Here is a 15,539-nt window from a genome sequence, read left to right on the forward strand (position 1 = left end):
CTGAGATTGTTTCAAGTGTTCTCACCATAAAAAGATCCGTGAGTCAATGCCTATGATAATTAGCCGGAAAGAGCTCCTCCACAACACTTGAGCATTTCCCAACACAACATATTGTACCCGGGAGGTAGATAGGATTTTTATTGTTCACTTAAATAAATAGAGAAAGAAGGAAGGAAAGAAAGAGAGAGAGAGAGAGGAAGGGAAGAAGAAAGAGAAAGACAGATTACCAAGATGGTAAAATTGAGCAGGACCACGAGGGACCCCGCTGGACAGGTTCTGAGTGAGAACAGCCCAGCGGACTCCTAAGCTCAGAGGTTCCTAGAGAACGGAGGCCCCTGAGCCCCACCGCTCCGTGGCTGCACGCTGAGTCACTTACTTTGATGACACCCTCGTCCGCAGACTTGCACTCCACTGACTCCGAGATGTCGGTCACCGCGCTGTTCTCCTCCACGGAGACCACCCTGAGGGGCACCGCCACTGTCTTTCCTGTGAGGATGGCTGTGTTCAGGATTTCAGTGTCCTGCCGAAAGAACCAGACACGTGGGGGTCAGGGGGGTGCTCCGTCCCTGGGATTTCCAGGGTAAGCACCAGGCTGCCCCTGTTAAAGACACCCTGTGGCACTTCCTTCAAATGTAAAGGGCATAGTTTGGGACGGATTCTCAAGAACGCCCAATGCGTGGTCTGCATAGGCTGCTCCTCCTGGCTCCCCACGACCACTGGTTCATTTCCTCTCTGCTGCGGAGCAGGCGGTGATTCTCCACCATCCAGGCTGCGGTCCTGAGCCATAGGCGTGTCCCTGGGTACCTCAGGCCAGCAGACACTGTGGAGGGTGCCTGTTGCGCTCTCGTCACCCTGCAGCAGATGTCCGCCATCTGACCTCCAGGGTCTGGACTATGTCACTTGACCTGGTAAGAGGGACTTTGCAGGTATGATAAGGCTCAGGATCTTGAGATGTGGACACCATCCTGGGGGACCTACGTGGCCCAATTCTAACATCTTCCCGGGGGGGGCGGCCACAAAGGTCCGGGGAAGGAAATGAGATGCAGGTATGAGGACAGAGGTTCCAGGGACCTGCTTGTGGCCTAGAGGTGGGGTGGCCTGTGGGTGATGGGTGGCAGGGCAGGAGCACGCACTGACCACACCTCCACCTGGCCCCTGGGCTCATCCCAGATGCTCCTTAGAGCTGTCAGATCCCATGTGTCGTCACCTCCTCATAGAAGTGCAGCCACAGGACAGGACAGGTGGCAGGTGGCTCAGAGTCACAGGGAAAGCGGAAGAGCACTTCGACAAGGTGGGATCAGGTCACCCCCGGGCAGTCATTCCAGCGAGATGGCCAGGACACCTTAAACCACCCACCTGTGCATGGCCCCGCCTGAGGCTCGTTCTGGGAGGGTGTCTCTGGCTGGCCCTCTGGGCTCAGGGCCCACCCCTCACCCAGAGGAGGACCCGGCATGTTCACGAACAAGACTACCAAACAGATTTCCATAGGAAAAAGGGGGTTGAAAAAAATCAGACTCATGTTACCAGAAAGAGAGAGTGGTGAGATTCCTGTGGAGCCCACAGCAGATTGCCCCCTGCAGGGCCACCAAGTCAGCCCCGGAGCCTGGGCTGGTGGCACCGTAGCAGTGGACCTAGAACCTGGGCTTCATGTCTTGTTTGTTTGTTGATTTTTGCTTGAGGGGGTCTAGTTAGGTTGCCCAGGCTGGCCCTGAACTCCCGGGCTCCAGCAACCCTGCTTTAGCCTCCTGGGTAGTTGGGACCGCAAGTGCCACACACTCACCCAGCTAAGCACTTTGTTTTATTTTGGGCAGTACCGGGAATTGACACCAGGGGCGCTCTGCCCCTGAGCTACATCCAACCCCCCCTTCCCCCCTGCCCTTTTAATTTATTTTTTTTGTTTCAACGTCAGTGTCTCACTAAGTTGCCCCAGTTGTCCTTGAACTTGCAATTCTCCTGCCTCCATCTCCAGAGCAGGGGTTTCCTTGTTCAGTGAAAACTTTTCAGCAAACCAGACCCTCTTCCTCTGCTGCCCTGGGGAGCCCCCTCCGACACAGCCAAGGGGCTTGGCTGATTCTGTTCATGTTGACGTCATTCGAAATTCTCAGTCTACCTCCTTCTGCAGGCATTGCGACTTGCAAAGCAGAGGAGAAACACCTTTTTGCATCTGTAGGGTGCAGGCTGCTCGCAGACGGTGATGTGTCTAGCACACTATTTAAGTGCCTGAGATGGCACCGTCTCCTGAAACCTCCTTTTGTAAGCCTTTTCTTGATGGCCAAATGAGGGTACGAAAGGGTCTTTGGCCTTGGGACATCTGCTGAGACCTTTTACTCTCGGGTCGGTTTCCCCTGAAGTCCCTCTCCAGAAGTGCTGCTCCAGTTTGAAGCAGGAGACTGGGAAGCAATTGACACTGGTGACCTTTTGCAGTAAGCAGGAGCACCGTGGGCAGAGGCTTGGGTTATGAGTGGAGCCCAGCCTTTCTCATGAGCTAGCAGTTAATAACCCTCTGCCAGGTCTGTCCCTGGTGCGCAGGATTCCTGAGGCTGGGGCTGTAATCTGGGCTGCTTTCAGAACGGCTTTAGAGATGCTAAGAATACCGCAGGAGCCCCCGAGTCCATTTCCAGGGTCATTACAGGTAATGTGCTCAGAGATGGACCTGCACATTCTCTCCACAGAGCTACGGCTTCATTAAAGCTGCAGGCTCCCTGGCCGACTAATTGTGATTAGTTTCCTAGTGCTGTTGGGGTTTCACACCCTCATGCATACACTCATTTGCACACATGTCCACACTCACCCTGTCCTACCTTTACACTCCCTATCTGAAACTGGCATTGCCCGGAGGCTGGCAGGGCTGCACCTCAGCCTTCCTGACCACATGAATTTCAGGACGCTAACAGCCATGAAAAGAACAGGGGACAGAAGGAAATGCCTCCAAGGCAGGCCAGTAGCCTGAGGTCCCCTGGCAGGGGAGTCACTCTCCTGAGCAGGGAGTTTTCATTGCCTAGTGAGCATAGGGAGTTGGGAATCTGGATTCTTCTCTGTGACAAACAACACTGACTTGAGTGGCTGCGACCACCTCTCTCTCTCTCTCTCTCTGGATCTCCATTCCCTCCTTTTGCAGATGAGGGCTTGGGCTCCATCATCCCTGGGTATCTGGCTGTCAGATCTAGACATCTGTCTTACTCAGCCCATTTGATCACAGCAAAATTCCACAGATGGGGAGGGTTGCAAACAACATACACTTGTTCCTCACAGCTCTGGAGACCTCAAGACCAAGATCAAGATTCAGGGTCTGGTGAAGATGGAGTTAAAGAGGGAGGGAGGGAGGGAGGGGGAGAGAGAAAGAGAGAGAGAGAGAAAGAGAGAGAGAGAGAGAGAGAGAGAGAGAGAGAGAGAGAGAGAGACACTNGAGCACCCTGGGGCTCAATCCCCAGGAGAGAGAGAGAGAGAGAGAGAGAGAGGAGAGAGAGAGAGGAGAGAGAGAGAGAGAGAGAGAGAGAGAGAGAGAGAGAGAGAGAGACACTTTGGTGTAGACACAGGGTTCTATGTGGCTGGTTGCAACCCCCAAATACTTTTCAGTTGATGCAATTCATTGCTGACCAGGACATTATTTAAGTGCATAAAGCTGCATTATTTTCTGAAACTCACTGAAGCCATCCTGTGCAGGGACTGCTCACCTCCCTTTGCCCTGTCTCTCATGGCTGCCCAAGTAAGCTTATACTGCTGGCTGCCTATCCCTGGCCCCTTCTGGCCCGGGAGGAGCTCATCCTCATAGAAAGCAGAACTCTGCCTGAGACCACGGGGTCGTACAACTCCTGTCGGCCCCAGCAGAGTTTAGCATGCACTTATCAATCCAGTCGCAGAGTGCTGAAGCCGTCATTATTGCCTGGGAGATATTGGTGTCATTAAAGGTTCCTCCCTCCTCTTCCTCTGTGCTCTCCCTCTGTCCCTTCCACCACCGTCAGAGAGCTGCTCTGCTCTGCTGTGGAGAGTCAGTGGCCCAGGGCACTTTAAATCACTGCCATTTCAAATTTGCAAAGAGCCCGAGGCTTTGGATTAAACACGCTTTGTTGTTGACTCATCCTCATAAATGCTAATTGCTTGAGCTGTTTTAATTTTTAAATCAATAAAGAGCATAGAATTGCTTCTGGAGCGTGAGACCCAGGGTGTGAACCGCCTCAAATTATGCCTGGGAAGGGGCCCGCTGTGGTCACCGGGTCTTGACCCCTGGGGCAGAGCAGAGGGTAAACATGAGTGACACCCTCGAGGGTGACTCAGCCATGGAGGGGCATCAGGACATGTGTGAAGTGGGAGGGCCAGACGCTGAAGGGTGCCCTCCGCGGCTCCTTCACAGGACACATGCAGGGCGAGTTGGTCCACAGGGACAGGAAGCTGGCAGAGGGCGCTGCGCATGGATGGTGCTGTGCTCAGGAAAGCACTTTGGAACTGGATGGAGTGATGGCCACCGAACCTGCCAAAGGTGGGAGCCCCTGAGGTGAACTTTCAAGAGGTAGGTCTTAGGGCGCAGGGATCCTGTCTGAGAAAGAGGAAGAAAAGGAGGAGGGAGGGAAGGAGGGAAGGCGTGGGTGACGAGGGAGGACAGGAGGGAAGACTTGAGGGTGGGCAGGAGGTGGACCCACCAAGAGGCCTGGGCCAGGCTGGACCCGCTGACTCTGGGCTCCCAAGGAGGCCTTGGTGAGCCAACCAGCTGTTCCCCTTGGAAACAGGACTAAGAGAAGGTAGCTCATGCACAGGGGCAAGACACTGGCCTAGGGTCCATAAAGCTGGTGGCCGTGTGGTCCATAGCCTACAGATGGGGAAACCCAGGCCCAGGGCTGGGTGAGCAGCCATGGTCCCGCAGGCCTGGAGCATCCACCCAGGCCGGCACACATGGCTTGACCACATTTCTGGCTGTCTAGCAGGTTAAGAGCAAGGACATGGATTCACCCTGAGTCCTGGCTCTGCCCTTCTCTGGCTGCGCTTAGTTCTCCAAGCATCGGTTTCCTCGACTGAACCAGGGGAATAACTGGGTGGTTGGGGAGTTAGATCTGGTGACGTTTGGGGTCACTCACTGGGGTGTGGAACAAGTTCCAGTGGCCTCAGGGCAGCTGGTAAGCCTGGGTGCTGAGTGTCTGGTGTGAGGTGTGGGTGGGGAGGGACCAGGCTTCCCACAGGAAGCTCTTTGCTCTTTGGAGCTATTGGGGAACACCTCATATCCAACATTGGGGCTGTGTCGGGGAAAGGACAGAAAATAAAATAAAGACCAATCCGTCGTTTATGTGATGTGCAACACACAGATGTTGAGATGTTTGTTTCAAAATTTTTGTTTGTAAAAGAGAAAATGTGGCATATGTGTTAGCTTTTCGTCTCTGTGACCAAAATACCCAACAAGAGCAAGTTAGCAGAGGGAAAGGTTCTATTGCCTCGTGGTTCCAGAAGTTTCAGTCCATGGTTGGCTGCATCCCTTCCTCTGGGCCCAAGGTGAGGCAGAACCTCATGGCCAGAGGTCATGGTGGAAGAAAGTTGCTCAGGACGTTGTGGTCAGGAAGCAGAAAGAGGGAGGGAGGAGAGGGGTCATAGGGCAGGTTCTCAGGCCCCCAGTGACCCACCTACTCCTGCCACACCCCATCTGCCTACAGTCACCCCCAGTTGGTCTGTTCAATGAGGATGGGCTACTTAGGTTACAGCTCTCAAATCCTATCACTTCCAGCTGAACATTCCTATATCAACACAAGAGCTTTTGGGGGACACTTCTTCCAAACCATAGCATTCCATCTCTGGCCCCCCAAAATTCATGTCCACCTCATAATAAAAAATGCATTTAGGGCTGGGGATGTGGCTCAAGCGGTAGCATGCTCGCCTGGCATGCGTGCGGCCCGGGTTCGATCCTCAGCACCACATACAAACAAAGAGTTGTGTCCACCGAAAACTAAAAAAAAAAAAATATTAAAATTCTCTCTCTCTCTCTCTCTAAAAAAAAAAAATGCATTTAGCTCATCTCCAAGAGTCTCACGGTCTTGACAGTTCCCACACTGCCCCAAAGCCCAAGTCTTCCTGGAGACTCGAGGCAGACTCTTGGCCATGAGCGACAGTGAGTTACATACACCCATGTGCGGTGGCACAGCGTGAACCCCCGTTCCATAAAGCAGGGAAAGGGGAGTAGAAGGCAAGACCTAATCTAGCTGGACAAACATATCCTGTCGCTCCTCCCCTGGCATATGGGGCACATGGTGGTGAGATGGGCTCACCAAAGGGTTGGGGAGTCCCACCGTCCTACAACCTGCTTGGCCTCCTTTCTAACCTGCCTTTCTCTGTAGCCAGCAGATTTCCTCAGCAGACAGTCCTCGTCACTGGACCTCTTCATCCCCGAGGTCTCCATTCCAGCATTAGCTTTACCTCCCCAGCTTCACCCACAGCCCTCTCAGGGATTCTGAATCGACCACAATTAGCCCTCCCTCCCAGGCCTCCTCTGAAATCTCATGGAAGCCTCATGGAAACCTCCATGACCCCTTAGCCTCGGCCTCCTGTATTCCTGCAGAGCCAGCACCACATGGATGATGCCAAGGTGTGCCACCCACTTGTGTAGTACCTGGGGTTCCTGGGATCCTGACTTTAGCAGCCTCTGAGGGCCTGCGTGGCTTGGCTGTTCAAATGCCATCTTAGGCCCCCTGTGCAAAGAGGGTGGCCCCATCCTCTTTTCTCAAAGGAGTTTTTCCTTGCATATCTTTGAGCCTGCAATGGGTCTGGCCTTGCCAAGCCCTGAGATGCCCTTAAGCTGTCTTTCCAGAGTGTCTCTGTGCAGAGTACTTAGCATCTCATTAGTGGCTATAGTCCCTTTAATAATTATGACTTCCTTGGCCCTAGTTTTACAGACACTTTTCTGGCCAGACTGAAAATTTTATAAATCCCTCATCTCTGCTGTCCGCTCCCAACCCTCACAGCAAACCTGCCATCAGGATCCATGCCACCTCCTAAATGCTATGCTGCCTTTGAATTTCCACTACCAGGTTAATTAGTCCATCACCTTTAAATTCAGCCTCATGCAAAGCCTCAGGACAGGGGCATAAGACACACAAGTTGTTTGCCAGGACATAAAGCAAATGGGCTGTGGTACCACTCCTAAGAGGTCTTCATTTCCCTTTGAAGCCTCGCGGTACGGTCCACATTGCTTTCAGCGGTCTGGACTTCCGAGCTCCCATTAGAGATGCCTGTTCAGCTCCACCTACAGCCTTCTACGCCTTCTCCATCCTGCCTCTCCAAACTTCTCCAAATGCCCCCACAAACTGATCCAAAGGCTTTGGAATCACTTGGTCAGTTTAGTCACAGCACAGCCTCACCTCTCCACACCAATGTCTCAGTTAGTCACCAAAATACTGGACAAGAGCAAGTGAGAGGAGGGACAGATTGTTTGTCTCATGGTCCAGAGGTTTCAGTCCATGGTAGGCCTCCTCCACTGCTCGGGCCCTAGGTGAGGCAGAACACCACGCCTGAAGGGTGTGCAGAGCAGAGATGTCCACCTCGTGGTGACCATAAGCAGAGAGGGATGGACAGAGGGGCCCTCAGGGAAACTGCCCCTTTCCAGGACATGCTGCTGGTGACCCACCTCCTCCAGCCAGCCCACCCCACCTGCCCACAGTTACCACCCAGTCAGTCCACTCCAACCAGGATGGACTGGTCAGGTGATGGTCTCGCCATCCAATCACTTCCCCTCTGAGCATTCCTGCATCAGCACAGGAGCTTTGGTCGACGCTTCCCATCCAGGCCACAACAGCTGATGTCACATTTTCCAATCTTCGCCCTCAATTTCTCTCCCCAGAGGCAACTACCCGCTGTCTGTCTGTGGGGATATTTTGAGATATTAACCTAGGTTTCGTTTCCCCTTCTGTGATCCCTCCTTCCCTCCCATTCAACAGGAAAACCAGTTCTCTTCAGGTCTGTGGAGGAGGGAGAATAGGCCAGCAATGCCCACGGGGTAAAGGCTCACAGACACGGACAACATCTTAGTCACAATTGGAGTGGAGACAGGTGCGTTGGCGCACACCTGTGATCCCAGTGGCTTGGGAGGCTGAGACAGGAGGATCATGAGTTCAGAGCCAGCCTCAGCAAAAGTGAGGCACTAAGCAATTCGGTGAGATGCTGTATTGACATAAAATACAAAATAGGGCTGGGGATGTGGTTCAGTGGTTGAGTGCCCCTGAGTTCAATCCCTGGTATCCCCCCAAAAATATTGGAGTGGAAGGTGAGGAGCCCCCACCTGCCTCCTGAGCAAAAGGAAAAGATCTCTTTTAGAAGAAAATGAGCAAGGGGAGGAGGGGCCTCTGGGTGGAAGGTGTGCTGTGAAAAGGCAAGAGGAGGTGTTGCCTGGTGCATCTGCAGCTACTCAGAGACCCAGAGACCTAGAGGGGCCACTAACATGGCAGGGGCTAGAAAAGAAAGCCGACTGGATTTGGAGGAGAGAGAGCCAAGACATGGAGTCAGAAGAGGTTTTTGCCACTCACTATCACTCTCTTGTCCTGTAAGTGAGCCATGATCTAGGGGCTCGGGTGTGGTGGAATGCCCCACCAGAGGAGTCACTCCCCCGCCTCCCTCTGGCCACAGGGTGGCCTGTGCCTGGCGTCCAGCACAGTGTTCTCAGAGTGTGATGTCTGGGAACCTGTTGGGAAAGCAGATGGTGGCTTGCTATCCCAGACCTACCGAATGGCTGATTCTGACACTGCCCAAAGTTTGAGGACTACTGTTGCGGTGCGAATGGAAACAGAGACAGTGAGCATCACTTCAGGAAATCTGCTGGTGGAGCTGGACTCAGGAAGTACAGACACTCCTGTTGTCCCCTTTCCCTTCCTGATACCTGGAATACTAGCTACAATGACTGGACCAACACCATCCATCTTGGACCATGAGGCCCATTGGGAAATGAAAGCCATTCACTACGGACAGTGGAATACAGAGATGTGGGAAACCTGAATCCCTGAGGACTAAAGAGTGGCCACAGCCTTGTCCGTGAGTGTGAAACCAACTTCCTTTATGTTCAGCTGTCGGCTTAGAGGTTCTGACATTCTCAGTTGAATCGAAGGCTAACTCATTCGGTGTTTCTTCCTACACTTGAGGGAGTGGAGGATGAAGACTGCCACACTACACTGTGTGACAACACCTCTCTGGTCATGGAACCCTGAGAAGGCGACCGAGGGTGAGGACGCTGGGGGCAGCATGCCTGCAGGAGCGGGCAGGTGGGGTGGTGGCTCTGCCGTCCTATGCTGCTGGCTGGTGTGGGAGGAGAGAGGGAGCGGAGATTGACAGCTCAGCCTCATTTACCGCAGACAAATTACTCCTAGAGCTCCTCGTTTTCCCAGCTCACGGCTTCCCGGTTAAGATGATGCATGGTGCCCGGCAGCCGCCTGCCAGCTGATTAGTGAGGTGGCAGGGACCGTGGTTCCGGATCCAGGGCTGGGAGCCACAGAGAAGTGCCATCTGATCACCACCGAGTGGACGTGGTCATGCACAGCCCACCCTCTACATAACCCAGGGATTTGGAGCACATTCGGTGCACACTCAGGCATCACAGGGGTCTCATAGCCGCCCCCAGGGCAGCCTTCCCTCTGCTGGGTGGCGCAATGTGACAGTTCCCTCTCCAGGGTAGGGGACCTTTTTACTGACTGGCTTGAATGGCAGGCCCAGTAGAACAGTCTGGATGGCCCCGTCAGCTGGCCAACAGCCTCTCTGCTCCCTTTTCCTGATGAAAAGGCCCCCACAGTTCTGCGGTTTTTTTGTTGTTGTTTTTTGGTAGAATTGATTTAAAAAGTGCTTGGGAAGATGCCCACGGGGCAATGCCCAGCTTGGGAAAACTACCCTCTCCGGTGCCCCTGCATCTCCCAAGAGCATCTCCTCCTGATGGGCAGGTGACGTGATTCTCCCCACCTCACAGGTCCAGAAACCAAACTGCAGGAAGTGGCCACACTCACAGCAGGAACCACCCCTGGGCAGCGTGGGGTGGACAGATGCACTGGCCTGTCTGACCCTAAAGCCAATCTCTGAGCCACAGCCGTATGTGGCATAAATACCTTTAAAATAGTGCAACTTGGCCTTGAAAAAGCAGATGAGTACATTAAATATCTCAGGAAAGCTTAAAAAAAAAGCTTCATTGAGATACCACCATAGGGTGCACCATTTAAAGGGTGCTACTCGCCAGGCCCAAGGTCACTTTATCCATCTTCAAAACAGTCTCATCCTCCAGAGGGAACAGCCATGCTCTCCATGCCCCCCTGCCCAGCTCCTGGCCACTGGCCTGCTCTGTTTCCAGGGCCTCCCCTATTGTGGACAATTCTTGTAAATGGAGTCATGTCACACGTGGCCTCTGTGTCTGGCTTCTTTCAGTCACGTTGTCACAGCGCATCCCTGCAGTGGCAGGTGGCAGTGCTCCGTCTCTTTGTGTTGCCTGATGACGTTCTATTATAGGAAGAGACCTGATTCTGTGCACCCACTTGCTGGTGGCTTGTTCTGCTTTGGGCTTTTCTGCATAACACTGCTGGTGACAGTGAAGGGCCACTGTTCCTGTGGCTGGAGGCTTTGGTTTCTCCTGGGTGTGGGATGGGGCTGAAGAAGGTCCTTTAAAAAACCAGCTAAGGACACAGACTTCTCTGAGGCAAATTATTTTTCCCCAGCTCCTCTCTACTGGCAAAGTTAGGACCGTCCTGTAGCGTTATGACTTCCCCTCTCCAGGGTGGCCCGTGCACTTTTCTTAATACTAGGCAATGCGCTCCTCTGCCTTCTTTTGGGGGATCATTTCATAAAGACATGGAGGTCCCATGCTCAGGGCAGAGGTGAGAAGCTGATGCTGACCACAGCCTGGTGTCCTGTCCCAGGCCAGGGGGCACTCTGCTCACAGGCACGAGGGAGCCAGCTCCCTCTGTCTTCCTGAATGCAGCTCCTTGTGACTCTGAGGACTCTGTGCTCTGCCTGTGAGTGTTCCTAGATGGCACCTCATCGGCAGGAATCTTGATCCCTTCTGAGCTGCTTCTCAGTAAATGGCCCTCTCAGGTGACCCTCTATGGGCACAGGAGCTCTTTGTTGGATCCTGTGTCTCTTTGGAGTTTTAAGCAGAGGTCCAAGGGATGCTGTGAGGCTGATCTGCTCATTTCTCATCTGGGGATGCAAAAAGTGCCCTTGGGCATGATCTGGGCAGCTCTGATCCTGGCACTGGCCCCCACCTCGGCCAACAAGGGACTCCTTCGACATGTGGTACTGGGTGGCGCCTGGGTCCTCCCACTGTCTAGCCCATGTATGTGGATCATATTTTGAGTTTACCTTCCACACAGCAGATAGGGCCAACCCTTTAGACCTGAGCAAGGGACAAGGCCCTGCTTTGCTCCCCGGGAAGCCAAAGTCCTGCAGGATTTGGACCCTGGGCCTCTGGCTCCTACTTCTGCCCCCCTACACTATACTTTCCAGCCACTGTGCACTCACTGCTCTGCATATCCTGCTCCTCCTGCCTGGACAGCCCTTCCCAGATGCCACAGGGCTCTACCCTCACCTCCCACCCCAGCCCTCCCCTGCTACCTCCTCCACAGCTCCCACTGCCTATGCCTCAGGATTTCCTTTGGGGAAATCTTTGACCCCCAGCTTTGGGGCTGGGCCAGTCTCCCTTCTGGCTGGAGGCAGCATAGAGAGGTCTTGTGTATCTCTTGTTGACCGTTCCACCTCCAGCATCAGGAACAAGGGCAATGGACACAAAGAAGAAATGGTCTGCAGATGGTTTTAGTTGGAGTTTCTGGAAGTATTTAGGATAAGGATATTGGGGCACAGTGCATTTAGAAAAGGCCTCGAATTCGGAAAAGGGACCCTGGCCTGCTCCCCACAATCAAGACACTGGGCAGAGCGGTCCTAAAGCGCCAGCCCTGGGAAGGAGGTGGGGGCCCAGGAACCATGGTGGGCTCAGGGCCCGTGATGGTGCCGGGACCAGGAAACAAGGTGCCCTAGAGCTAGCTGCGGCCTCGCTTGGGCAGTAGGAGATCCAGAAGCCGGGGTGGAACCCCAGGTGGAGGCAGAAGTCAGAGCGAGGTGCAGGACAGTGAGGGTCAACTTGCTTCTGCGCACCTGCTCCAACACCAGTGGACACGTGAGGACACACCCAGAGCCAGGCCACGTCGGCCACACCCTCCTGCCAGCTCCTTTTTGATTGGCCAATGTTACCTTCTGGTTTGCTCTGATTAGTTGGAGCCTGTGCCACTTTAGCTGGCGGAGTTTGATTATTCGCCATTTGGAACCATTTTAATGGAGATTTCAGGTAACAAGTGAGATTCTCTCTGCAATTTCTCCTGCGTGCTGAGTGACCACCATAACCCCCTAATCGGTGGGAAGCGGTCCAGTCACGATCTTTTAATGAGTCTCTTGAAGGGTCTTCCTGGGTCTCCTTGGGCATCTGGAAGGTCAGAGTACAAAAGACAGTCGTCCTTTTTGAACGACCTACAAGGGTCCCTGCCTGCAGCGTCTCCGCTGCGAGTACTGTGCTGACTGCATTAGTCACACGGACTTAAAAGCAAGTCTCAGCCCTCTGCCCTCCTGAATCTCCGCGTTTCTGCCAGCAGTTACCACGGGAGGAACGCAGAAGCTCCATAGCAAATCACTTAACCCATCCATCCTGGGGAGCTGCAGCTCTGGAAAGGTGGCCGAGCAAATCTCCCTCCCTCCCCCAGGACGCGTGCTAACAGCTCTGTGGGCTCGCGCTAACAAAGCAATCATTCTGGGTCCTGTCACCGTGGGGAAACCCAACGCCCACCTCATTTACTTGCAATTCACTCACGGCCCAAAGCAGGGGTGCAGGAGACAAACTTTACTTATCTGTCAATTTGCTTCTAATACAAGATAGAGTCTCTATCCCCAAACATGCATTTAAAACAAGAAAGCAATTCAATTTCAGCAGGCATCGTTCTCAGAAGGTCCAGTGCTGTAACTGGCTTGTTAGATGGATCATCCTCTAGGGCAACACATGAAATAAGTGGCACCAATGTCCCTGAGAAATGTCGTTGTTTGCAACTTAGCAAAGAAGGAGGCTGTTGTTGGCAAATTTGTACTTTATTTCTCCAAGGTTGTAGGTAGTCTTTCTCCCTGTTTTCCATTCTCCTGCATCACTTTTGAGTTTGCACACGTGATTGCCTCTCATCAAGGTGCCCAAGGCAGCCCCAAGGGAGGGCTACTCTGACTGCCGTGGAGGAGGAAAAGGGGCCATTGGTATATGTGCTCTCTCTGCTCCTTGTAACCCTCTGTCTTGCCAAAGGCACTGGGTGGAAGAGAGACATTCCTGCTGCCCATGCCTAACTGGTCCTCTTCTTGTTCCTGAGCCAAGGGAGAGGCCATGTCCCAGATGCCTGCAGCCATTGACATTAGAGAGGGCAAACGGTGTGGTCCCTTCTAGGCTGAGTCAGGGAAACGCCAGAGTGCCAGCCCTCTGCTCTCTTCTGGTGTGACAATCAGGGCCCAGCGTCTCAGTGCAGTGTCAGAGGATTTGCTGAGTCCCCTTCATCATCTGGGGAGCCCAGAATGGCTGGTACCATGCTTTGCTGAGGGCCGTGAGGACCTGGCTGAGTTAAATCTGACATTCTGGAGTGTCTGCCGTGGAGCTTGCAGGACACATGCCAGCACAATACCCAGGGAAGCCAGGCCAGCATCTGCTTGGACACAGGCCAGCTCTCCACAGGCACACTCGAGTGAAAGGGTGACCCTGCCAGGGGCACTGGCATTTCAAAGAGAACCCCAGTGGGCTGGAGATGTTTGCCAGTTGGATGGATGGGCAGCGGTGGGCTCCAAGTCAACCCCTGGAGCTACCGGGGAGGGAATTTTGAGGTGGGCCTTCTTGGTGCCCTTAGAATCCTATTACCCACTTTCATCCAATGAGGACTTTGGGTCATAAGCACAGAAATGAGCAAAAGGAAATCTGCTGGAAGGGATGTAGGTGTCCTGCAGGATGGGTGGTGGAGATTTGGTGCAGGGTCTTCATTTGGTCAGGGAGAGGATAGCCAGGGCACCTCAGGAGTTGTTTAGTGTTCTCGCATCACACTGGCCCAGACTCTCAAGCATGCAGCTGGCCCCACTGAGTTGGTAACCAGCACTAATGGGAGCCAGTCAGTGCCAGGGGCTGGGAGGAGCAGCCTGCGCTGGGTTTGGGGATCCACAGCTCTGTGGATCTCTGCTCTCTGTGGGTTGTGGCTTGGAGACAACCTCACCTGGGTCCCAAGCTTGATTTGGTGTGGCTGGAGGCACTGTCCTCCCAGCAAGCCCTCAGACTCCCTGAGATGCTCAGGTGTAAGTCAGTGAAGGCCAGAAAGTCCGCAGGTCTCGGTGCCCAGTAAAACCCACTGAGTGGGAAACATAGAGGACTCATTTTCCCTTTCAGCTCTGCTGGCCCCCATCCATCCCAACCCCAGGAATCCCACTGGACCATTCCCAGAAACTGAAAGACCAGCAGCTGCCGCATGACAATGGGTGACACTACCCCCTTGTGGCAGAGACGGGAAACACGGCACGTGTCCCAAGTGACCAGAGCAGAAGGGGGTTGACCCTTGCAGGCTGCTCCAGGTCCTGCTGAGGTGAGATGTGTTTGCGGTGAAGCTCAGTCCTGCTCAGCACGGCCAGCAACTCTGCCACAGCGCAGCTTGGAATGTCCCCTTGCTCAGAATGCTCCCTGGGCCCCCTGCAGTTCATCTCTGCTCTGACAGCCAACCCCAAGCTGTCCTTGATCTGCTTTCTGTCTCTGAAGTCTTGCTGTTTCTAGAAAGTTCACGTGAAGAGAAGCCTACCCTGTCACCCTTGCTTGGCACAGCCGTGGTCTTCCTGCTTATTGTCAGGACTGTCCTAACGTCTGCCTGTTCCATGGTTTGTTTCTTCTTTATCACCCACTGTGGGAACCTGGGTTGACGGTCAGGTAGCAGTGCCTGCCCATGGGCATCCCGTGCTGGGTGTTCTTGTTCTGTAAACCTGCAGATCCCAGGGCATACAGCGTGCACAGGTAACACCAGAGAAACCACCATTTCTAACATCTATTCATCTCCTCCTTCCCAACACAGAGCAGGGCTTCCCTCCACACCCAGCCAGCACCCTGCGGGTCCTTCTCTTCACTTTGGGGCAATCCCGCGGGGGCTGGGGGAAGGCGGCTTTTCCCTGTGGCTTTCTGTGCATTTCCCAGTCACTAATGATGCTAAGCATTTCCATTCTCCTAACATTTGGGTTAAAATTAATTACCGTTGTAAGTCCTGGTGCAAATTCATGTTTTGATATTCTATCTGTATGTTTATTTTGAGGCTCGGATTTCCTCAAACAATAACTCTAACACCAAATTTAATCTATATGGTAAGAGAAGTTGAGAAGAACCAGATGATAGAATGACGAGGAGGTATGTTGGCTCACCTCCAACTTGAAAAAAAAAGGAGGAGGAAAAAAGAAGCAAACTAGGGAGAGTTTGCTGTAGCCAACAGCAATAGCATTTTTGGGTTGCAATCTAAAGTAGTTATCAAAATACACATCATCAGAATCGTTTAACATTTCACCCTTCT

The 15,539-nt window shown here is 53.4% G+C and overlaps 1 protein-coding gene across 1 annotated transcript in view; it reads right to left on the reverse strand.

Moving 5' to 3' along the window:
* The window catches only part of Tmem132c (transmembrane protein 132C), a 267,501-nt gene that overhangs the window by 16,921 nt on the left and 235,041 nt on the right, over positions 1 to 15,539 (reverse strand). Inside the window, exon 5 of the mRNA XM_048785911.1 lies at positions 377 to 520. Within this exon, the coding sequence (XP_048641868.1) occupies positions 377 to 520 (144 nt within the window). The remainder of the gene's footprint in view (positions 1 to 376; positions 521 to 15,539) is intronic.

The sequence above is a fragment of the Marmota marmota genome, unplaced genomic scaffold, assembly GCF_001458135.2.
Source record: "Marmota marmota marmota unplaced genomic scaffold, marMar, whole genome shotgun sequence".
Lineage (NCBI taxonomy): Eukaryota > Metazoa > Chordata > Mammalia > Rodentia > Sciuridae > Marmota > Marmota marmota.